General features: G+C 39.6%; 2 protein-coding genes and 1 long non-coding RNA gene across 9 annotated transcripts in view; 1 reads left to right on the plus strand and 2 right to left on the minus strand.

Moving 5' to 3' along the window:
- Positions 1 to 907: 907 nt before the first annotated feature.
- ngly2 (N-glycanase 2) lies at positions 908 to 11,956 on the minus strand. 2 transcript variants are annotated; one of them, XM_085178462.1, is made up of 12 exons: positions 11,367 to 11,956; positions 8,065 to 8,204; positions 7,710 to 7,885; positions 6,245 to 6,405; positions 5,973 to 6,113; positions 4,540 to 4,661; positions 3,830 to 4,013; positions 3,443 to 3,588; positions 3,007 to 3,131; positions 2,540 to 2,666; positions 2,087 to 2,220; positions 908 to 1,116 (listed from the first exon to the last, which is right to left on the minus strand). In XM_085178462.1, the coding sequence occupies exons 1-12, from the start codon at positions 11,792 to 11,794 to the stop codon at positions 991 to 993; spliced, it is 2,010 nt and encodes a 669-aa protein (XP_085034588.1). In that variant the 5' UTR covers positions 11,795 to 11,956; the 3' UTR covers positions 908 to 990. The 2 variants fall into 2 exon arrangements, with proteins under 2 accessions (XP_085034588.1, XP_085034589.1); XM_085178463.1 differs by having other exon boundaries at positions 3,830 to 3,998; positions 11,367 to 11,955.
- Positions 11,957 to 12,129: 173 nt separating this feature from the next.
- LOC146508843 (uncharacterized) lies at positions 12,130 to 15,413 on the plus strand. Of its 2 annotated transcripts, XR_014876998.1 has the most exons (5): positions 12,130 to 14,001; positions 14,234 to 14,336; positions 14,443 to 14,466; positions 14,648 to 14,704; positions 14,788 to 15,413. It is a non-coding gene; the product is annotated as an uncharacterized LOC146508843 (long non-coding RNA). The 2 variants fall into 2 exon arrangements; XR_014876997.1 differs by having other exon boundaries at positions 14,234 to 14,466.
- The window catches only part of septin7b (septin 7b), a 68,826-nt gene continuing 58,854 nt past the window's right edge, over positions 15,156 to 25,127 (minus strand). For 2 of the 5 annotated variants that reach the window (XM_085178470.1, XM_085178474.1), the window contains exons 11-14: positions 24,717 to 24,737; positions 21,627 to 21,762; positions 19,813 to 19,955; positions 15,156 to 16,568 (exon numbers count right to left, since the gene is read on the minus strand). In XM_085178470.1, coding sequence (XP_085034596.1) covers positions 16,529 to 16,568; positions 19,813 to 19,955; positions 21,627 to 21,762; positions 24,717 to 24,737 — 340 coding nt within the window. In that variant the 3' untranslated portion in view covers positions 15,156 to 16,528. Of the gene's footprint in view, positions 19,625 to 19,812; positions 19,956 to 21,626; positions 21,763 to 24,716; positions 24,738 to 25,127 lie in introns of all 5 variants that reach the window. The other 3 variants (XM_085178471.1, XM_085178475.1, XM_085178472.1) reach the window with 2 other exon arrangements.

The following is a 25,127-nucleotide window of genomic DNA, read 5'->3' on the forward strand; positions in this document are numbered from 1 at the left end:
TAAACAAAGAGACTTAACTGCTGGGGAACCGGAACCTTTCTTAAAATCATCCCATTTTCATGGGATCAAACATAACTGACGACACAGGTGTGGGTATACTTCATAAATTAAACTCATCTCTGGGCGATTCTTTGTTTGAAATTTCCACTTGTAAGCTGAAGCCATGAGTGCACAAGTAGTAAAATAATCATAATGCAAGAATGCAAGTGATAAATTAATAAAGCGAGGAGTGGCGAAAGCAGCATGTGTTTCAGACTTCCTTCATGAAGTTTTAAAAATAATAAATTTCAATAAAATCTAATTACACTTGAGTCTTTTGTGACATTTAAATTTTAAATCTATTGTGTGTAACATAGAACCAAGTATATTAAAACCGTTTTACCTTCCAAACATTTGACCGTACCCACCCATTAAAGAGGGACTCATTAAGCTCTGAGCTGCAGCAGCTAATTACTCTGCCGACAATTTCCCCAGATCTTGCTAAACAAGATCCAAAACGAAAATAACAAAAACACCGACAAGAAGCAGATGTTCTGCTGCTGAAGTTGAGAGGATTCACCTCCCATAAGAAGCACAATTGGAAGATGACTCAGCGCGAGACACTTGCTTTAAGCCAAAGTTTCAAATTGGACGCGATTACATGTAATTACGGAGGAGAGGCTGCTCTCAGAACAATGCATCTTCAGCTTGAGACAAAAAAAATCGTATGGAGTGCCCATTTAGCTGTAAGGCGTCTTCTTGTTGACTTTGGGGTAACGTCTCCAGAGAAATGTAAATGGCTGGTTTTGCTGGGCGAGCGTGGCAGGTATTACTTTGCATCACTGCTGCCGTCAGAACCGTATTGTGCTAAAGTTAATTAAATGGGAGAAAAAGCAAAGGAATCAGTGAAGAAAAGCGGTGGAAAAAATTTTAAAAAACATTTTAATCGTCAAACTGACTGTACATTCATTCAGATCGAAATTCACAGGAGAGTTTTTAAAAAGAGCGGGATCACTTGTAGAAGACGAGGGAAGAAGTCATGATGATGTATCCTGGCGGCTGCGCTGGGTTTGGATCCCGTCCGTTGAACAAGCCAAAGTAGACGACAGTGTTGGATTCAGACCTGCTCATGTTGAGCTGTCGGGACAGGAAGAGAGCCGCACGGTGTTAATAAAACCTGTCTAATGAAATGACGTGAGCTTCAGTCTCAGAGACTAGTCAGGATTTACTCGATTACATCAGGAGTCTTTGAGGTCAATAACTCACTCGAGAATAATAAAGTGCTCCTTTATTCTAATGGGTACAACTTCAAATCAAGTGCTTCTCGTCAGCATGACTTCAATTTGAGGTTCTTATAAAACTACTGAAGAAGAGAAGCCCTTAGAGAAAGCACTGTGTAAGTGTGCAAGAGACGCAGTGATGAATTCCCACTGGCAGATTTCACATTGTGTCCTTCTTACAGCAAACTGATTGTACTTTTACTTTTTTTTCTACTCTTGAGTCTGTATGATGTCATAAAGGGGATATCCCTTATATGTTCATGACAGGCCCCACCCATCTGGATTCAATTCTTCTGTCAACAAGTGGAAGCCAATCAGAAGACAGTCAGCTAAAAGGAATGGAGACGAGAGCTAGAACGATTTCAGACAGAGGGACTGCATCAAGGCCAAGAATAAGACAAGGATTATTTTGAACTGTCAGTCATGCAAAGCTTCTCTATCAGAGGCCAGTAATGTCAACATTGAGCTGGGAATGAGCATAACAGAATATTCAGCCTAGTGGAGCTGTGCATCCGTTTTGAAGACTCTTTGAAGACAGTTTTGATTTCTCTTTGTTATTGTGGACACCACTAGAAAAAAGCTCATGACACAAGCATGTAAGATCCATTACTGTCCATCTGTCCTTAAGAAACATGAAATTCTCAAACTCTTTTTAAGGCAACAGTTCTGTTGTGTTAAAAAGCTATAAAGCATGGCTCGATTGTCTGTAGTCTGCTTACTGTGGCTGAATAACATTTTAGGACGGTTTTGTTGTGGGTTTCATATTAAGAGGAGCTTTAAGTCTGGCATTTCATAAATATTTAAGGGATGAAATGAGAAGAACCAACCTGTTTGGTGACGTCAACCCTCCAGGGATTCACCTGTAGTCCATCACACCAGCCTCCTCGGCCGTACAGCCATGTGCCGTGTTCGTTCGGTACAGCGCCCTCTTTGACGCGCATTGCACAGCCCAGAGCCGTTCCTAATGGTCCCAACATGACATTAAAAGCGTTTGATTTCCGATTTGCACCGACCAGTTTATTTTTAAGGCTTTAACAAGCACCTTGATAAACAATCCTCAGGTACATTTGTAGGTTAGCTCATCAGCAGAATATTTTTTTTAAATTAAAAAGAAATTTAAAGTTTGAGGATTTCAAATAGATTTTTGTGGATAGAGTATCGATCTAGTATTTTTAATTTGGACGGCAGGACAAAATTAAACTTGTCCTGAGGACTCAGACCACTGATAACTAGAACATCTAAAATCTTTAGCAGTCATGCAGAAAGCATCTTTTCCTCACCTGCAGAATCAAATACGTGGGTGTTGTTATAAGCAGCGTTGATCACGAAATGGTGGGAGGTGACACAAAATTCACCGCAGCCATTCTCGTCGCTGCCGTGTCCTGTGATGACAGCGTACAGCTCCACCTGAAAACAGACATGCAGCCAATGGGATCCTCCACAGACAGCTGTAAACAACTAGCAAAGACTGTATGTAAAAGATGGACGTAGCCACCGTGACTTCAACCTTAAGGACTCTGAAGATATATTACATTGAAGCCTTGAGCTGCATTTTCACCATCGACTTCATGGCGTTTTTCTTGAATAACTGTTTAGCTCATAAATTAAGTTAGCAGTAGGGATATTTTCTCCATAAACTTCTATCCAGCCTGACCCCTGGTGGCCATTGCAAAGAATGCAGCTGGAAGTTACGTCCATCTTTTAGAAACAGGCTCTGACATTTTGTGGTTAACATCATATCTGATACCTTTTTGGTGGACGCTGGGACAGTGAATTTGATCGGCTGGTACCTCTTGTTGTAATTTTTGTCAAAGGTTCCTCCATCGTACAGTGACATCACTTTAAAGGGACGAAAGCTCTCCACAAAGTTTCCTGTGACAGAGAAAAAAAACAAACAAACAAGTCTGACGCAACATCTTCCTCTAGATTTACAAATTATGGAGCTTTAATAATCCTGATTTTTTTTTTTATGCGTTTCTTTAATTGATTATTAATGATATATTTTGAATATGCTTTAGCATCCAAGTGGTTTAAACATACATTTTAAGATCATATCCTGGTTTGTTTGCATGAGAAAGATTTGCTCAGTAGTGCCAATTTGTGCTCAGCACACACACATGACATGTTTGTAAAATGTAACAAGCTTCCTGCTGCAGTTTGATTGCATCATCTGTGTTATTCACCTGTCCGATTGGTGCCACTGAACCTCAGATTGAGGGAAACAATCCAAGGCATCGCCCAAGGCACCGTCTTCATAGTGAAGGTGCATTTATTGCTGTCCAGCAGGGGGATCAGAGGGGACACATCCGTCAGCCAGCGCCCGATACCTCTGGTAAAATAAGACAAAAATCATATTGCACAAACTAATAATAATAATAGTAATAATAATAATAATAATGGGTTGCGTTTATATAGCGCTTTTCAAGACCCTCAAAGCGCTTTACAATTCCACTATTCATTCACGCTCACATTCACACACTGGTGGAGGCAGCTACAGTTGTAGCCACAGCTGCCCTGAAGCAGACTGACGGTCATAGCTGTGCTATCAGTGCTTCCCACGAGCTTTGTACCTGCGGAAGGCAGTGATCCATCGACCCAGCTCCATGTTGCAGTACGGACTCGTGCGGTCGCAGCAGACAAAAAGCTGCACAGTGTGATCCCACTGAGCGCATGACGAGTCTCTCTTGCCCGGACATGACAGCGACGCATCAAGCTCCAACGTGTCAAAGTCCAACAAGTCTGTGGACAAAGCACCTTTTTTAAAAAAAATAAAAACATACATTTTCCATCTTTCTTATATGTCAACGTTCCTGCTGCCGAGAGTCGACCATTCACCTATTCCAGTAGGATGTTAAGTCACTCTGTGTATATAAGTTTTGCAGTTAATGATGAATCTTGAGTCAAGATGTCAAAAACTGCTCTTTAAAAATAAAAAATAAAAATAAAGAACATTTAAAAAATCATTTGAAACTCCAGAGTTGAGAAGCCCACAGAGGGCTGCTCCCAGTCCCTGCCACCAGAACAATGAAAAATGTTCATATTTGAAGTTAAGATGAATTTCCAACATTGGATTGGGGTGTAAGGTGTAAAAGGTCATGATAGCCACAAAATGATCAGTTTTATTTTAACAATATCTGATATTTCTTTTCTGTCACATGAATCTGAGTAAAGCGTAATGCTTTCACAGATAAAAATCAGTCTATACAGCAGCATTATATGAATAACTTGTCTATCACAATTAACCTGATTAAGTAATAAACAGTTGTTTTGATAAACTTACCTATAGACATGTCGACTGTGGCCACGGCTCCTTTGTCCCCTTGCATTTGGACTTTATCAAAGACAGAAACAACTTTTGCAGGATTCTGGAGTTTAGTCTGCAGATCAGCAAAGAAATCAAACCTGGAGATGAAGCCAAAGTAACTGATCAATGACAAAAACAAAACAAAACAGTGCATCCATGGAGAGCTTGTACTGGTGACTACAAACTACATCAAATGCCATAACCAAAATATCTATTTGGAGGTTCATTATTCATAAGATACAGCAGTTTAAAAAAAACAAACAAACAAACACAAAACAACATAAAAATTTGCTGCATATAAGTTTCATCCTTTAGAGATGTCACATGTCCTGTCTTTTGTGGGGGTGAGAAAGGCCATGGGCATGATTATTGATTTTAGGAAGTCTTCTTATAGCTCATCACAGCTGCTGATATTGAGATTGTGGAGAGTTACAAGTATTTAGGGGTTGTTCTTGACCTCAAACTGTGTTTTGAGCCTCATGATGATGCCACTACCAAAAAAAGCTCAGCAAAGACTGCTCTTCTTAAAGATAATTAGATCTTTTAATGTCTCATCTGAAATGTTCTCCTTGATTTACAGAAGTTTTATTGAATCTGTCATTTCTCTCTGTATTGCTGCTTGGTTTGGTAACATGACTCTGAAGAACAAGAATCGTTTTGGGACTTTTGGTAAAAACTGCCAGCAAAACCTCAGAGCGTTGGCAAGACAGGATTTTGGCCGTGTATAACAAGCATGTGCTGAGGAAGGCTCGCTTTATTGTCAATTGTTACAACCATCCACTTTACAGTGAGTTTGACTTGTTGCCCTCTGGCCATCGTTTCAGAGTACCTGCAAGGAAGACCAAAACAATCCAGGTTGCTTTTATCCCTACTGCAACCCGTTTACTTAATGGCATGTCTTGTGGCTTTTTATCATCGTTTTGTTTATTCTTATTGCTGCTAAACTGATTTCCCCTTGTGGGACAATATAACCAATGTAACCAAAGCAGCCGACGTAAAGTGGCTGCATTCAACACAAGGAAGAAGAAAGCTACGAGACCAAATGTTCCATCTTGCAGTTCTAAAGAAATTGATCAAAACTTCAATCAGCATGTAGGTTTTTCATTCTACATAACTCACCTCTTATTGTTATTAGAACTAAAGACTAGAAACAGAAAAAATAAAATAAATTACTCAGTGGATCTTCTATCATAACCATCTCTGAAGAAGGCCTGGTATGGATCATATGTATATTAATCTTAAAATCAAAGAGCTACTCATTTAAAACAAAAAAAGTTGGATTCAGATTCCAGCTGTAAAATCTAATAATCAGTTAAATTCCAGTTAAAACACTGGAATAAAGCTTCTAGTGTCCTCTTGTTACATTATAAACTGTAATCTTCCAGTTTCAGTAACCTTCATGTACTTACCACTGGGCCTGCCAGTTAACAAAGCTGAACGTGGGGTAGAGGAACCAGCCCATCTCAGCCAGCAACCCCTGTTTGTCAATGCCGATGAAGAAATTTGGGGACGGGGTGTTCTGGAACGACACATTGACCAGCTTTCCAAACCTGAACAACAAATTGGAACATCAAAACAAAAACCATTATTGTGACCTTTTAGAAGAACAGTTCGTCCTTGTACATGAATGTGAAGCATCAACATCAGGAGGCTTTTAATCCTGCAGGTGAGCCGATCTTACCGGAGCGTCTGAGCGACCGCAGGGTCCTGATGCACCATGGCAGCTGGGATGCTGAGCAGCGAGAAACACTCATCCCCGACACAGTTCATATCCTGGAGTGGATTTCCAGGGAGGGCATAGACAAGGACACCGGAGGCATTGGACTTGGCCATGCTCTGAACCTGAAGGAAAACAAATCAGAGAGGATGAAACGGTTACAGACCTCAATATTAATAATAAATGTCTATGCTTATGTAATTAATGCATTCATAGTTTGGTCTATAAAAGAAAAAGGAAACGGGGAAGAATTTCTTTGAGGCTACAATGCTGAAAACTGCTGAACTTGACATTTATGGTAAAGGTTTGTGTCACATAGATTTGAAGAAAAAAAAAAAAAACATTAAACAAATGAAACATTTTTATTTTTCACCAGAATTGTCTGTGGTCTTAGCTTCCTGATTTCTCTGTGCTTAACCCCTCCTTTAAATCACTCTTCCCCTAACAAGGGGAAGAGTGATTTGACTCAGAACCATCAGCAGACTTCATAAAACCAACTATCCACAGTGTCCATCCCACACTTTGATATATGCTGTGAAAAACAAAGTTGAGCAATCTGCAGCACAGTGGCTCAGTGATCAGCACAGTTTCCTCACAGGTGCATGTCTTTTGGGGAAAAGTCTCCAATAAAGGTTTTAAAAAATATCTAAATCTAAAACTTTAATAAATAATCTCAATAAAGACATTTCTGCCTATGAATCTGTCGGCAAGGGGCAAAACTTTTGATACTGGAAGCTTTCTGGTTCCACTAGTGGTCCGAGAGCTATTGGCCAATCATGTTTGAGCAGCCTTTGACTACATGTGGGTAAACAGTCTGTGTAGAGAGCAAATGAGGGATTGGATTTGCTGAAATGCAAACCCAAAACTATCAGTACAGTTTGCCAATGATTTAGTTTTTTTTAAATCATGAAGTTTATATATTTTTTCCCCTCATTCAAACAGATCAGTGCACAGCTTTGATGTCCATCAGCTACACCGGAGACCAGGGAGTGTTGGCCTCACCAGCCAAAAGTTCCCAAATTATTAAGAAATAAAAGTCAAATAAAAACCAAGAATTATTGGTTTCAGCCTCTCAGCATGAAGACTTGTGGTTTCTCCTCCATCGTTTCATTATTCTGTCATTGATTTTTGAGTTGTCTTTCAATTCTGTCCTCTGTAGATTGATCATTTTTACTTCCATCAAATGATATAGCATACTTTCATCCCTAACACATTACCCAGCCCACATCTGTATAGATATCCAGCATGTTTGTTTTTGTCCATTGAGATCTGATGTGTTTATGTAGTCAAGCTTTAAATGTCAAGAAAAAAGCCTTTAAAGTCTCCGGATCCTCCCAGTTCGATTTAATTTCACTGAACTTTAAGAACGTCACCACAGACGTCAACAAACTGGAAGCAAAAACATTCATTCAATTTGACACTAACAGACCTTAGTGAAGAAAGAACAGTTGCCTTCAGACACCCAGGCCACAGCGCCTGCCACCGAGGGGAAGGTTTCACACCCATCTCCAGCATCAATCACTGTATAGGACTTTGAGCCCCAGCGTGCCATGAGCCAGTCATATCTGGCATCTAGTCTTTTAATGATCACAGGCATCTTCCACTCTGCAGGGGGGAGCCAAGGGTTACAAATAAATGCTTGCTCTCAACATTCCTCTGCATTCTAAATATTAACTACTAATAAACAGACCTGAAATTAACCTTCTTCTGACTTCACTCCTCTAAAAATCAGGCAGGTCAAGAGAAAAATCAGTTGCAGAGTCTGATTTAATGCACCGTCTTACCCTCTGAGATGAAAGCAGCCTGGGAAAGACCACAGCTGTGTCCCATGCAGCTCCAGTAGTAAAGCACTCTGGGGATCCAGTTACCCAGAGCAAAGACGGGCACCGGAGAGAAGTGCAGCCTGGACAGAACCTCCTTTTTACTGCAGAAACGTAAAAGAGGCAAGCACACGGATGGTTATATTAACTCAGGAAGAACCATAAAACCTTATTTTCAGCTCCATGTTTAAACTCTTGGACTTCAAAATAATCAATTTATTTCATACAGTTCATCTGCTAACTGGGAAAAAAGCCATTTTAGTCACATGCCTTCTGATTGGCTGCACTTCAAAAGCAGAAGACCAGAGCATCAGGTGGTTGCGGTTTCTGTGGCTGTATCCCAATTCAGGGTCTGCAGCCTTAAAATACGCAGCCTTAACGGTCCTCAAGGGCCGCGTACTTAAAGACCGCTAAGGCCGGAAGTGCGAGGCTTGTGAAATGGGACGGTCTAGCCTCCGTCGCGCTGCCCAGGTTGCCTAGCAACCATGATACTAACAGCTGGAAACATTTCATGCAGCTTCGTTTGACAGACATGAAGGAGAAAATCTTTTGTTCATTTGTTTCTACATGAGCTTTGATCATTCTCTGTAAGATTAAGCTCAGCTATTGAACGGAGTATATTTTAAAGTAAAGGCTTTAAAACCAAGTTAGTACAAACGTCACTAATGTCACATAACTTTGCCGACATGTGGCCAACAGTAATGTTTTAATGTTCTTCGTTATTAAACATTTGCACATAAATAAGTGACATAATATTCCGTACTTACTTAAAGTTTACTCTTCGGCCGCCCCTCATCCGCAGTTTTTTTTCGGCAAAATTATCCACACCCACCGCCGCGCTATGCATTCTGGGATATGTTGGGCCACGAAGTCTACACCGCCACGTCCTTAAAATTCAGGGAAATGAAGGACGCATTTGAGGGACGCATTTCGAGCAGCCTTCGCATTGGGACAGCCTTCGTCGCGTCGCTGTGACGTAATCGGCCTTAAAATGCGGCCTTTAAGGCTGCAGACCCTGAATTGGGATACAGCCTGTGTCTTAGATCAGCGGTCCCCAACCTTTTTTGCACTACGGACCGATTTATCACCAGTGTGTGAATGGGTGGATGACTGAATGTGTAAAGCACTTTGGGGTCCTTAGGGACTAGTAAAGCGCTATACAAATACAGGCCATTTACCATTTATGTCAGACAACATTTTCACAGACAAGCCTTTAAGGTATGGCGGACTAAATACAACAAAATAACACCAGTACCGGTAGCAAAAAATAAATAAATAAGATTCATTCATAACACACAGGAAAAGACCCAGGGTAACTGAGTTAACGATAAAAATGATAAACAAAATAACGATAAAAACCCTAAAAACCATAAATTTCACACCCGAGCCTCAACTCTTGCAGCACGGTACCAAACAACTCACAGACAGGGACATCATGTGTCCCCTGTGACATCATACAGAACCAAGAAAAACTGTCCAACACAAAGCACTTAGATGTGTCTGAAGCTTTTGATGGCCATATTTAATGTAAGCATCCACCATTTTAAGTGCACATATTTGAAAGTAAGAAAAATCCTTCATAGGTTAACTCTAAACAACCCAAGAAAATGGTTAATAAAATAAATGTCACTCTGGCAGTGTATGACCTTTGGGATCTTGCTCATGTTAATAAAACATTGAGATTTAAATAAAAACATCATAACATCATGTTTTCCAATAGACTAAGGAGTTCTAGGTACTTTTTACTTCTGCTGCACTTCCCTTTTTTCCAGTGCAGTTTCCTGTGTTTGGTACAGCATGTTGTCACTATTATTAAGATGGTTCCTGTTTCACATAACAGATTATTTTACAGCTTTGAGGATTAATGTTCCTGAAAACTGTAAAATAAAATATCAGCCTCCTGTGCAAGTTTAAAGAAAAAGTATACTCGGCTCATTTAATCTTCCAAGAAACTTTTAAATGTCAAAACTGTTTCACAGCACAGATTTGAAATAAATGATGAGAGTGCTAAAATTATCCTGGTAAACTCCATCGTATGAAATCTATATTTTATGATCTTTTGGAAGGCACTTTGTGTTCCACGTTCAAATAGAAAAAGGTAAATTTCTAGTTATATAAACTGAAATTTTATAGTTTACAGACAAAATTACCGTATGGATGGGAATGCATTAGAGAGGAAGCTAGTGGGTCCTAAAGCTTTATGGAATTTGAACCCGAGCACAAAAGAAGTCACGTTTCACAAGTCTGCAGGTTTTTGTAGTTAAAACTGTTTCATTTTACATCTGAAGCTCTCAAACTGTCTTTAAATAACACCAGTAACTCCAACTCTATGCAGTCACGTGAAAATACTAAGTACAGGTTCTACTATTCAAATGAACATGATCATCAGCAGGTATTAGCGCCCACTCAAAGTACAGACCTCAATCTGACTGAAATGCTGTGGAGGGACCGTGCATAATTTAATGCTCACAGGCCTCAGTGAACTGAAGAAGAGTGGGCCAACATTTACCCCCCAACAGGGACAGAGGCTGAAAGTCACACACAGAACCATTACTTCAAAGTTCCTCCTGCTAAAGGTCGTTCTACGACTTATTCAATCATTGGATGGACTTAGTGTTTCACAGTAGGTCTTTTGCCACTTCAAGTTGCTGAAGCCAAAGATTTAACCAACCTGCAAAAATATTAAAATTGACAGAAATTTATCCCCAAGTGAACTTTCAAGCACTTTAAATGATTAATATTTGTCGGTCTTAATCTGCACCACATTTGCTTTGTTGCTCCTGCTGATATTTGTGTTCTGTTGTGTTGTTTTATTACCTGATCCATCATCCTCTTCACTTTCTGTAGTGGTGTTGTGATTGCATTTAAAAGTGGGTGTGCTGAAATATTTCCAGATGTGTACAGCTGTTCTTTTAAGCCTTTTTTCTGTTCCATTTTCACGTGAAACTTTTAGCCTCTAGTGGAGGTTACATGTTCTGAATCCCTGTTTATATCTAACATTTGACAGAAAAGCGAAGTTTAGCCTTGTGCTTCAAAACTAGACTGTGTGTATGTAAAGTGAGCATAGGTAACTCCACCACCCACAACAGAAAAATTTTGCATAAACAGCTTCAGGATATTAATTGATTTAATATAATTGTATTGACACTGAGTATGTTTTACTCAGTGCAGGTATGTATTGCCAAATGCTATTAAACATCTGTTTTCTATCACCACTGGAACCCAATTCGTCTGCCTTACAGCGAGGATGAGTCCTTCACGCTCACCTGTGGGCGGCGGCCCGCAGCACCTGCTCCCGCATCCAGAGAACATCATTGACCACAGAGTCGTCCAGGGATAGGAAGAGCACTTGAGTGCTGTTCGGAAGTTCCTCCACGAGACTTTTTAGCGAAGACTCTGAGCTCCAAAGGCACTCCAGAAACCCTGAGTTGTTGGTGAAGGCGTGGATCACCAGAGGTCCCCTCAAAGCGTCGGGCTGGAAGGAAAACTCCCCATCCAGAGTTGGTACTTTGAACGCGTCCGCCGGGTCACCGGGCTCCGGCCCGGCGGGAGGTTGCCGAGATCTCAAACTCACCGTGCTGTCACCTTCGGTCAGCAACACCTGGCGCCTCGGTCTCCCTCCTGTTTCAGCGATATGAGCTGCCAAAACAATCAGAAACCACAACAGCGCAGACTTTGAACGCAACAAAGCCATGTTCCCGGTGTAAGCTAGTGCCCGTGAACTCACCACGAACAACCGAGGTCGGACATCACTTCGCCAAAAGTTAACTTGAACTTAAAGGGTCAGAGTCTGTTATAGCTGTCCCCAGACGACCTGTGATTTCCTCCTTCCACCTAATCATGACATCCAAACATTTGAGCTGGAGGCGGGCCGAGCCGCTGTCTACGGCAGCCCTGCGGGGACACAGGTCTAGGAAAGCGCAAACGGTACTTTTAACGGAAAATGATCTGAAACAGAGAATTTGATTGGTCGTCAAAATAATTAAATCTGTCGTGATAAAACGCTTAGTTGAGGCGGAAAATAGCTGCAAAACGACTAGCAGAAATATATTTTCAGCATCTCGCGAGATTTGATGATGACCTGACCTATTTCAGAGAAATGTTTTAAGACCCTTGACATGTCTATGAACCATCCGAGGATAAAAAAAAAAAGAATCCAACTTAAAGGGGAACCAGTGTAGCGTTTACACATAACAGACGAGTTAAAGAAGCAGTTTTAAAGTTTAGCATCAGGTACTTTGTTACTGCTGACCTGTTTCAGAAACACAGACTATAACCATTGCGGGGCAAAAAAGAAAGAAAGAAAAGAACCACAGCAGGTGAACAGTGTATGTAAGTCCTTAAGAACATGAATAAAAACATCAAGGAAAGACTTGATACTGGTCCTGAAAAACGTATCTGGTTCTTTAGTTGATCAATCTACTGTTGACTGAATCAGAACTTTATTAGTTCCTAAAGAAATTATACTGAAGCCACCTTGGCAACATGTCTTGTTCACAACTGAACAATATCAGTCATGGATCCTCCGTCTTACCGACGCAGTGTGTTCATACCTCATTAGAATGGTAAAATACTGTGTTTTGGCTTTATGTACTTTATTTACATACATGTTTCCCCCTATTACCAGTTGTCTTTCCAAAATATGAAGAAATGAAGGACACTTTAAGACTTTTGCAAATATTGTACACATTCACCCGTGTTTACCCCCCCCCCCACACCCACCCAGTTGTGGTAGATAGCTGTTGCTCCTTGTGCCTGGTTCTGCCGAAGGGTTCATCCTGTTAAAAGGGACATTTTTTTTTTCTTCCTACTGTTGCCACGTGCTTGCTTATCGGGGGAATTTCCTTGTATTATTGTAGGGTCTTTACCTAACAGTATAAAGCACCGTGCAGGTGACTGTTGTTATGAATGGGTGCTGTATAAATAAAACGTAATTAAACTGAATCGTATTCTTTTATCTCAATAAAAATATTTAAAAGGTTATCCGACACAAGAGCCAATTCAAGAACTAGAGTATGCCATTACAACATATATTGGTTGCTATTATTAAGAAAACTATTCAGTTTTATCGATATAAAGTAAACAATGTAAAGTACAAGTATAATGTAGCTCTTTATATAACCGTATCTCATTCATCGGGACATTTTCTTGCACATCTGCTAATACAAAAACTAAGGCATGTCTCAGAGAGCTTCACCATATCACAATCATGTCAAATTTGAGGTTACATGTTGAGAAATTAAGATGTACAAGGAAGTACAAAACCAAATAAAAATGGATTATAAAAAAGTGGTGGTTACATACAGCAACAATAAGCTGCTAAATGCACAAATCAGAGTCCACACTGCAGCGTGGACCTGTAGGAGACCTTGAAAAAGATAGTTACGCACTGAAAATGAATAATAATTTATTTTCCTTTAATCTTTGACTCTTTTACTGTTAATTTAACGATTTTCCATGTGCTGTGAAGATGTTCCAATTATATCATATAGCGTAGTCTGATAAGCCTTTTAGCCAGTGTTAAAGTAGTCCAGTTCAAAACATTTCTCTGAACAAGTCACACAAGGCCATTTAGAAGACGTGTAACAAGTGACTCAGAGTAATTGCCGGAGATGAGCATCAGCCCTCATCTTTCACTCACACAGCTGTGCGTAAAAGCGCGCAAACGTTGCGTAAATGGACCTCGGCACAAGAACCGTGGTTGTTGCTCTCTTCATCTGAAACTCAGCAGTGAGGTGTGATCCACTTGCACACAGATATTTATTATCTGTGTTCCTGGCTAAGTACACACAGTCTGCAGTGATGGAAACGCTTAAACTTGTTTTCATTTTTGTGCTGCTTCTGTCAAACGTTTTCTGTCAAGATATGGATGCTGACATCTGGAGAGAAGACATCGAGGAGGTAAGATTTTATCAACCTGCTGGCACTTTCTTTGCTGCCAGCGTGCTTTCAGAGTACTTATAAAGAAAGTTAAAACAAATTACGTGATTATGATTAATGCTTAGGCTCAAAAACTTTTAATAAAACAATTTCTTGGATTCAGTTTCAGGCTTCTATTGTAATTTTTCTCATATGAAAAAAGAGAATGTTTAATATTAAACGTCTTTATTTGCTTATGTTTGTCTCATATAAGGAAAAATGGCCAAACTCTAAAGAAATTCAAGACATTTTAGTGAGAATGATCAGAAAACCAGGATCTCGCCAACATCTTGGATTTATGGGGAGAAAGGAGTCTGGTAGGACGATATGACGGCATTTTGAACAAATTTATGCAGATTTATGTTTTAAACTGCTCATCTACCCAGAGAGAGTTCACTCATCCATTTAATTCTTCACAAACAGGAAAAACACGGATGGCACGTAAACGTAAGTTTTATAACTTTCTATTTTTTGCATTTCAGTTCAGTATTATTTCAGAGGTAAAAAAAAAAAAATAAAAAAAATAAAAATAATAATAAATATATATATATATATATATATATATATATATATATATATATATATATATATATATATATGTATGGTGAAATGCTGTTTTTCTTTCTAGGGCACAAATTTCAAACCTTTGTGGGTCTGATGGGGAAGAGAAGCTCTTGGGATTAAGGTATATTTCCCGCAACATTTTCATAAATCTAGTCTCACATCAGCTTACATCTGCCTGGTCAACTGTTGGTTTCATCCCCGCAGGAGCTCTGTGACCCGGCGTCGATTCAAGGCTGAAGATCGGAGAGAAAAACTAAATTTCCATCCGTGTGATTTGTCTCCATTCAACTTTTATAGTCTGTACATATTATTTAATGTATAAAATATCACTTTTAGTGCCATTAAAAATCGCCCTAACACTTAACGTGCACAGAGCGACACCTAGTGGTAAAACAGTGTCCTATATTGCCACTATAGAAATCATTTAATAATTCAAAATTACCAGAGCACGTGTTTAAATTGAAGGGCTTTTAAAATAATGCTTTTTTTTTATGTTTATGTTTCAGTCACAAAACTGGTGTTCTCCCCACTTCATAATGAGCACGTTTTCTCATAATAAATCCATCTTACTCTTCAATATCACAGGTTTATTAAGTGACTTTGTACATTACAAATGAAAAATAAAATTAAAAATACAGAGATGGAGTACATAGCCAAAGCAAAATGTGGTGTTGACTCTTCATTTCCCACTGATCGTTTCCGCAGAGTAACTGAAATAACATGTGGGCTGTTTTTATTTTATTTTTTTCAATGTGTCCAGAATCACTGTTAATATTTGGAAGTGTTTTTCTTTAACAGTGGACACGCAGCTGTCAAGTCTCTGAGGATTTTTCTAAACATACAAAAGAAGTTATTACTTCAGCTGGCTCGGTATATATAAAAATAAACTAAAGTGAAATGTAACACTTATGACAATATAAATGGTGGTCCGAGGCTAGTGAACATAGCTAAACACACAAGAAAAAGAAAGCGTTATATTTCAGGAAAAAAAAAAAAAAAAAGAAGCTTTAGCCATTTTTTGTTATCTATAAAAAGGCCCAAGGTGCATTTTCTTGTGTTTTCTACTGACAGTGTTTCGTTCTAGCCTGCTGCGCTGATGGGACGAGGGTTACAGGTTTAACAGGTACACTCAAAACCAAAACAAAACAGAAAGGACCCGTTAATGCCTTGTCCTTTTCTTACTTTGATACACATTTGAAGGTCAGGTTAAATGTTCATAATCTTTAACTTTTCCTGTAAACAAGTATTTCAACAGAAACTGATTGTACTTGTGGGTATTTGTAGGGATGAACCGATTGTGAAACTGCGGGCCAACACAGATGTTTAAAGGTTGGGGAAATTTGGCCGCCATTTATAAAGATTATTGGTATATATTCCATATTCAGCATTTCATTATCATTCTCTAACGATTTATTCAGCACAAAATTAAAGCAAAAGATAAACATTGGCGCGGCCCCAGGTAAATGATAAATCTACACACACCAGTCATTTAAAAGCAACCTTGGGAAGAAAGAAAGCAGCCGATTTGGGGGTGGAGAACAGTATTTAGTATAACAATAATAACATCAACAATAATAATAATAATAATTAAAATAATATGGAAAGTAAACATTCCTTGAGGATGATGAAGAAGATAATGGCTGTTCTTAGGCAGCCAGGGGGCTCTGCAGAGGCTGTTCTGGCCTTACATGCAGACCCCCCCCAGGCCCCCTCACACACCCACAAATGCCCCCAGTGCGCCCTCTAGCAGCTGGGAGCAGGAGCACAGCTGTGCTGGCAGACAGAGCAGGGACAGAAGAAGAGGGGGAGGAGAGCGGGGAGAAGAGGGGAGGATAGAGGAAGATTGGGAGGAGGTGGGGTAACATCAGAGCCACACACTGGTGTCCTGACTGGCAACATTGGCAAACATAAATTTCTCGAGTGGCGGTGGTCCTGCCGACTGTCCTTAAAAGATCTTGCCTTTCTTTTTGTTTTTCTCCAGGGTCCTGAAGAAGAAGAGGGGAAAAGTCGGTGACACTTGTTCTACAAACACTTCATCTTTATTTATATATGTAGGTTATAACTGTGTAAAACAACAAACACCACTTCATTTGATGATTGCTGAATCGTTAACAACACTGTTCAAAGTTCTTGACGCTCTGACGGAGGCTCTGTCTGCTGTGATGCGAGCCGATAAAGAAGAAACAATAAACCCATTCATATCACAACTGAGTGACCTCCCTTGCCCAATTTATCCAAATCACATTTTGAGTAAAATGATCAAATAATATACAAGCTCGAAGCTCAAAGCCTGGTTTAGAGCAGGGGTGGGCAGTTAGTTTTCCCAAAGAGCTACATGAGAAACTGGGAATGTTGAGCGCCTGAACTCAGTTCTACTCAATATTAATTTTATCCCTTTATAAACTTGCACTGGTGGCCCCTTGGGAAAATTAACCCCTGGTTTAGAAGAATGAGAGCCTTTGGCTAGTTCAGCTGGCTAAAGTCCATTTTCATTTTTGGCAGAATAAACAGTCTTTAGTAGGGGTGTGCGATATAAACGATATACGATAGAAACGATATAAATTTGGCCAGCGATAGAGATTTTGACGGTGGTATTGTCCAAATTCATGGGCTGCATCCTCCTGAGGCCGCATTTGTAGACCGATTACGTCACAGCGACGCGCGGAGTTTCGATACTCAGGTTAAACGTAATATATGTCACTTAGACAACCTAAAAATGTTATTGTTCGGCTTTTTTCAGTGTTTTATTTGTTCGTGAGTAAATCGGTTTGGCTGACATTAAAGTTATTATATTAGATTAAATAAAACGTTATTAATCTCCCGGGATTTTCACACAGCTGAATTAATGTCAAACAGAAAACTGATTAAACAGAAGTGTGAGACGGTCGAGAATTTACGCCAGTGTCCTGTTATATTTTAGATAGCAAGGAGCAGACTGCCGAGTTTATTAAACTCCACCGAGACAGCGGTGACGCCAATCAGAAGGCTAGACCGTCCAATTTCCGCAGCAGTTTACTTCCGGCCTACCCGACCTATATCGCTCTATCGCATATTGATGACGTCATCAAGCGGCGCCTGTTTTGGACGAAAGCATAGCAGCGGCTAAAACCATTATCATCTGCAAATTATGCCGGGCGATAGTCATAGCAAAGAGATGAAGCACTTTTGAAATATGGGGAAAGCCAAAAACTGCGCTTCCTCCACTTCCGTAACATTGATTCATTAATGTTGAATTATCTCGCAGCTGCTCTATTCCCATGTTGTTGCAGTATATTAATAACTAACCTCGTATTGTGGATGAATAATCTCAGTTGTTCTCCTGACTGAAGTTTGGCCCGTGTACAGCATCCTGCTATGCGATTGCATTTGTCCCTGACCACCAGTTAACTTTTATCGAGTGGAAAAAAATGTTGGCGTTCATCCTCCAGCTTCACTGTGCTAATGTTATGCTAACATAGTTGTGTCGCTACCAATCACGTAGCACAACAATATATACCAGGTAGTCCAACTTCAGTAACCCTGCAAACGCCACTGCTGTTTAGTTTCCGGTCTTCATTTATGTTGGAAGTGGTAGCAGAGCTGTACGTTTTAATTAGTTTCAAAAATCTCTCAGTCAGAACATGGTATAAAATGTTTAGGTGTAAACTAGCGAGCTAACTTCCTGTTAACTTCTAATTCCGTTAAATTTAATAAATTCTGTTTTCATGGATGCATGGATGTTGAACTCAATTGTTACACCCGATAAAGCAGCAATGCTGATGATTTAATTAAAGATGAAAGAATTTAGACCGTTTTTAACTCTTAGTGTTCGTTTGACTTTGGGACCTGAACTGGACGGAGTTTTGGACCCAGATTACTCCGCGAAGCTCCTCACTACGGCAGCCGTAATGCTCAAGCAGTGTGGTTTACCAAAATTGTACTAAAACATTTTTAAACAGATTTCTGCACGCCAAAATTGGTTCGAGATCAGTAAGCACAACCAGAATTCATACATAAGGCACACTCTCGATTTTTGAGAAAATTAAAGGATTTTAAGTGTGCTTTATAGTGTGGAAAATACGTTATACAGAAGAAAAGAATATATCTGATATATATTATTACCGCACGCTTCAAATTATATCGCGATATGAATTTTAGGCCATATCGCCCAGCCCTAGTCTTTAGCTGCTTTTTTTTTTTTTTTTAAAGCTACCACTTACCAAAATTATTGACCATACATGATACTGTTGGTACCTTCTCAAAAATCCTAAGTGTTATGCTATTTTTTCAATGTTGTGAAACATTGTCAACAATCGTTTTTGTACTTATTGCCTTTTTACTGATGCGTCATTTTAAGGGTGTGGTCCTGCATGGGTCCACAGTCTTCTGTTTAGAGAATTATAATGGAAATTTAGCCACTGTGGAGACTACAGTGATCCATTCACATGCAGTCCATGTCCAGGGACTGAAACAACCACAGTCGAGTTCACCGTGAAGAGGAAGAAGAACGAAAACAACCAGGATCAAATAAACATTGACGAGTTTCATTCATCTACACAGAAGTTCTTTCAACATTATGACTTCTGTTTTTTTCTTTTTTGCTGTCGCAAAGTAAAAGGACTAACAGCACAAACACAGCAGCAGACAGCCACATGTGCACATGAATTTATTACAGAACGAGAAAACCTTTATACTGTGCACATTAGGTAATGTAGTTAAACTTCATTAGAAAGGAAGTTAAGACATATGAAGCTGCCTCTAAGTTCACTTTGTTTACAACACAGTGAACTGCATCTACTCTCAGCTAAAAATACCATAGAGTGCAACCCTGCTAAATACCCTAAATGGCACAAAAAAATTTACATTCATACAACAATCTTACTCACTACACCACATTTCACAGAAGCAAAAAACACTGCTGCAGCCTTTTTACATGCATGTTTATGCTCCTGTTAGATGGTTTGCTTCTGTTTTGTTGTTTGGCCCTGAAGCTGACACACTTCCTGATAAACACACACAGCATAAAGGCTGAATCCAATCAAGTATTTAGAGGGATGGTAGTCTGAAAAATAAACAGCATGCACTGTAACGCAGAATCTAAGAAAATGAAAAGACATAAACCACTAATCTATTTATTCCCCAACCCTGCAATGTGTGATGCATGCACAAACTTTGCATAAAGCTGAACCACAGGATGTGACTCTATGATGATGCATATATACGATCTGAGCCCCGGTGTGTGTGCTGTACCTGGTGGCCTCCATCTGCTGCTGCTGCAGGCGCTGCTGGGTCTCCCAGTTTGCCCTTTCTTCCTCGAACACGCGTCTCTTGTCTTCCAACTCCTTGTGCTGAGCATCCAGGTTTTTTTTCATTTGTTCATGACGCCGTTGAAGCTAATAACAGAACAGAGGACGCTGTAAGCACTTTGGACTGAAGGCAGTGGCACACATGCAGGAAATAAGCCGAGTGCTGCACACACAGAAATGTGAACTGCCACTTTATCTGTGTTCCTGATACAGGCTCAGTTACACAGAAGGAGAATGAATAATCCTATAAAGAGACATGTTTTTATATCTTAATGTTTTCGAGCTTATGGCTAAATTTCAGTTTAGTGGCAGCTTAACACTCACAGGAGAGAAAAACACAGCTGATTAAAGAGAGAAAGAAATGAGCTGAAACTTTAACCTCGAGGGAAATTGGACAGCGAATGATCCTGAAAAGCATCAGAAGCTCAATTAAATTTTTATTAGTCTGAAGGTTTATTTATAACTTTGACTCCAACTTCTATTTAAATTACAGTGACAGATTAATTATGTAGAATATTTAATCTAACACAAAAAAGTGATGTAATTTAAATACTTTTAAGATATCAACTAGGGATGTAGCCTCAGACTACACACTGCTATTTAATTAAAGTTTTTATATTTATATATTTATAAAGCACCAATTCCCAACACCAGTCACCGCATGGTGATTTAAATTTTAAAGTTAAAGCGCAGCACTTAACAACAGCGGTGGAAGATCTCCCAAAGCTATTTGGGGTGGAAGGGTGAAAGAGAAGAGTAAAAAGGACGAGACACAAAGCCACAGTAGTAAAAAGAAGGAAGAGGAGGGGAGGTGCTCAGTGTATCACAGGAAGTTCCAAACTAGAAGCTGGTTCCACCTGATACCCGAAGGTGCTGGCTTTTAGTATACCTTTTAGAAACTTTAGGAACCACAAGTAAGCCTGCATTTTAAGAGCGAAGTGCTCTGATGGGACAAATGTTGAGGTCTGTAAGGTATCACAGGAACTGATCACTGAGGACTTCAGTGAGACAGAGGCTGGATGAAGGATTGACTGACATCCTCTCAACTGAGCAAATTCTCAAATAACCACTGGTGTTGTATTAATGAGACGACAAGTGCTACATCAACACCAGTCGGTGTTTGCATTTCACATATAAACCGCAAACTGGACACATCTTTTAAAACATGACTTATAGCCCGTGCTGTAGAGGGCGTTGCATTTACATTTGGGTGCTGGTGAAACTGAGCTGTTCATGGAGGACTTTGAGCTAATAAAGACTTTAGAGAAATGCAGGAGAGAGAGGAGACTTAAGAACTGAATCCAAGTCTCAATACGTACTGTCAGAGATATGAAATGAAGGAAAAAAACAAACATTTGTCTACACTGGTAGAATATTATCTACTTTATTAACATTATGAGCTCACTAAGTTTTGAGGATGACTCAAAGACAGAATTGGTATATTTTAATAACTTTGGTCTAATAACAGTTTTATAACTGGAGCCAGTCTCCTGTCAGTAGCAGCTTGTATTAAACTGGATGTGAAGGCTATTATCTCTTCAAACATTTGCTTTCTAAACATTGTTTTGGGAGACGTAGGAATAAAACCTACGTGCAAAAGAGCAACGTTCATGTGCACAAAATCAACAGCGCGCTCTCATATAGTTCCCCTCACACGTCTAACCGCTGAAACACGTCAGCATAAGAGGAAGGAAGGAGCCCAGACAGGCAACTTCACTGCTGCATGAATTGCAGAATTCATTAGCCTGTGTGTTTTACCTCTGCTTCAGAGTCTTTGAGCTTCTGCACTTTTTCCTTGACTTTCATCTCGAAAACCTGCTCCATCTCCATCTCCATCTTCTTCATCTTAGCCACATGCTCTCGTCTCTCTTCCTCCATCTGGGCCAGAGGACTCCTGTACAGGAAGCACGCGAAAACACACGAGAAAACATGCACAAACATAGAAATTTAGACGCGAACTACAGAATGTGACTAGCATCATCCTACTTATCAGTATATTCAGTATTACTAATGTTTCTAATCAGTAGAACGACTTAATTATGTGAGCTTTTTTAGTCAGTTTTGTCTGCAAATTAAAGTCTCATTTCAGCATTTCCTTTCCTCCAGATACTACTGCATGCAGGCTGGAACGTCACAGAGAGAGAAGTAGGACAATGCTTGAAATGTAACCATGAGATGCACCAGTTTGGATCAAACCTTAAAAGTAATTTAATTAGAACTAAATTTGTCGTCTGCTGAGCTCACAGAAACAATAAATCTATACAGCACATTTTCATAACTACAAGGAAATCTCGTTACGATATTATTCCCTTTTTTCCAAACAAAAACAACAGGAGGGAGAAATATAGAGGCACAAGTGAAGATTTAGGAATGGAGGATCCCAGGCTGCGACAAGAACATGAAAGCAACCACAAACCAATTTTGGGAACCAGAGGAGGGATCCAAAAGTTAATGCAAGGAACCTGTGACCACTGACAGCGAGTGGAGGTGGATTAAGATTAGTAAAGCTCACCAGGCTGGTTTGTTGCAATGTAAGTGAACAGAGACCTGTCATGAAGAATGTGGAGCGGTTACCTGAGCTTACGAGGAATGTAGCTGGAGAGACGCCCAATTTTTTTTTTGTAATTTTTGTAAACATTTTCTATGTTTAAGTGTTGTTTTTCCCAGGGAGGCTAAACAAATCTGAAGGGGGAAAAGAGACAACCCCCCCCCCCCCCCCCACACACACACACACACACAAAACGTGTGCTAGTGGATGCTAGGTTCTTGCTTCATCACGTTTTTAATATTCTTTATTTAAAAAGTAGTTTAACACGGCAGCAGGAGAAACTTTGGTGTTTGATTTGAAATCATCAGCTCTCAGCTGGCACAAGTTATTTTCACATTTTTCTTAATTTGAATTTACTTATTTAAAAAAAGGGGCAGCAGGTATATTGTTGCATCAATGTCCACCTTCGTTGTAGCATTTATAACATGTCACATACTAATTATGTAACAGGATGCAGGGCCTTGTTTCTATGATGACAACCACACACATTAGGTGGTACTCAAGAAAACCAGTTGATCAGAGTCGAGGCGAGCCGAGCCGATCAGAGTAGGTACTAATGGAAAAGGGGCTTTAATGAACATATTCATGTAAATATGTTTTTTTTCCAGTCCTGCTGAAGCAGATTAGCAGATTTGTTTGGAGTGTTAAAAGTCTTTAAAACTTTAAAACTTAATAGAAATGGTTTTCTCAAATCTTTAAGCCTGATACTTTCTATATTTAGTCATCATGCATGCCGCCTAACACAAATCAACATAACTTAGACATAAGTCCGGTTTTGACAAACTTTAAAATGCTAGGCTGATTGAGTGAGTCAGGTTTTATAATTCTGGTCAGGTGATAGATGGATTTTCAAAGTATCTCCAAAAAGTTGATTCTGTTCATCTGGGCGTAGCGTTTTGTGGGAGAAACGTTTCGTCACTCATCCAAGTGACTTCTTGAGTCTCAGATTTTCAAAGTAGACTACTCGTAAAGAAAGGCAACAGGCTGCCAGAGACATTTTTGTTTCGCATACCTGTCTGCCTCATTTCAAGAGCACGCTATAATTAGAACATTTTCAAAGCTTTACCTGCTGTCAGACTGTCCTTTCTGACAAGGAAGTGAAACTGTTACACTCCACCAGCTTATGTGGACTAAAAGCTAAACACCCAACACGAACATCTGTGGGCTGAGGTAGACTGCCTACAGTTACAAAGCATCTGCCGGCTGGTACTGTGAGAATAAATGCAGATGTCTGTTACTGTCTGCATACTGTTCTGCTAATATATTTAAATAAAGAGGCACACAATAAAACATTTCTGCGACAGAACAAGAAGTGTTCCAGATTTATGTTTGCAGAGTGGCACACATGCACCAGTCAAACTACTTTCATATCTGGTGTAGCCAGTTTTATGTGTTACAGAGGAAGTGTAATGCCCGTTCATCTAGTACACCAGAGGTTTTCAAACTGTAGGGTCACTTAAGGGGGAGTACGGATGATAAAACTAAGCTGAATATGTGCAATTTTTATCGGGAGAATAAACAACAGTTTGCTGGTGTTATCGTACTAACCTTCATTTTTTACTAAAATTACAATTTGTAGTTAAATTGCTAATATTTACAACAATTGTGCAGTGTAAACCTTTATTTCTGTCTTCTAAAAGTATTAAATAAGTAAAAATAATTGCTTAAGTTGCTAATGTCAGTTAAATCTCTAAACTAACATGCATTTTTGGACTGGCATCACTTCCTTCCATGCAGAAAGTGAACTTTCTGCATCTACAGTTCTGCAAACTGTAGCTGCAGAGGGAGAGTGGAGAGGTTGGAGACTGCAGTGGAAACAAGACCTGCAAACACTAGTATGGCTTTGCTGGACAAATTCTTCATACAGCACAACTTAAATTATATCTATGAGAAAGATACTGTTTTATTCTATGTCTATATATATACACATTTTCTAAAAGTGATATATTGCCCAGTACTGGTAACCGCTTAAAACATCTCATGCACAGGTCTCTGCTTCTAATCCAAGCAGCAGCAGCAGCAGCAGCAGGTGGAGGCAGCAGTGACTATATAGAAGTGGAAAAATTGTCGATTGGAAAAATTGAAAGCATCACAGTCCTGGCTGGTAAACTATGGTGACCAGGAGGTGTGGCCGTCCACAATTTTCCTCCTCAAAACCTTTACTGAGGAAAAAGTAGGCGGGGGCAGACCAAAGTCAACAAGAGGGATGGAAACCACCCAAATACAGCCAAAGAGGAGAGGAGAGGAAGGGTGTGAAGATGTTATAGGTCTCAAAAATACTGAAAAAAAAATTGACTTACATTCCATCAACTGTGTCAAGTCTAAAAAAACAAAAAACAAAAACACAACCAAACACACAGACAGAGACACACACACAAAGCATGCAATGATGAGATCATGCACTAAAATAAAACAACACTTATTAGTTTGTGACTGAAGCTATTTTTTCACTGCAAAATGGAAAAAATAAGTGTGGAAAAAATAAGTGTCAGCTTTGTGAGCTGCGTGTCAGACACACTCAGCCGTCGGTCAAATGTTTAGCTGTGTGTTAGCATCAGCAACATGGAGCTAGAGTTTTAGCAGTGTGTGTTAGCCATTTGCTTATGAATGTATTAATGAAAATTAATCATTGTGTTTTGAATCCAAGCTTGAAATCAGTGGAAAATTAGTAGAGTGATAAACTACAATTAAAAAAACAACAACACATCAGT

The sequence above is a fragment of the Neolamprologus multifasciatus genome, chromosome 11, assembly GCF_963576455.1.
Source record: "Neolamprologus multifasciatus chromosome 11, fNeoMul1.2, whole genome shotgun sequence".
Classification (NCBI taxonomy): domain Eukaryota; kingdom Metazoa; phylum Chordata; class Actinopteri; order Cichliformes; family Cichlidae; genus Neolamprologus; species Neolamprologus multifasciatus.

Bases quoted from the DNA above. Each gene is read 5' to 3' on its own strand.
- ngly2 (XM_085178462.1), bottom strand. From the start codon at position 11,794: ATGGCTTTGTTGCGTTCAAAGTCTGCGCTGTTGTGGTTTCTGATTGTT. The intron at 4,014-4,539 runs GTAAGTTTATCA...TTTTTAAAAAAG, and splicing joins CACAGTCGACATGTCTATAG to GTGCTTTGTCCACAGACTTG. The intron at 1,117-2,086 runs GTTGGTTCTTCT...CTGTCCCGACAG, and splicing joins GGGTTGACGTCACCAAACAG to CTCAACATGAGCAGGTCTGA.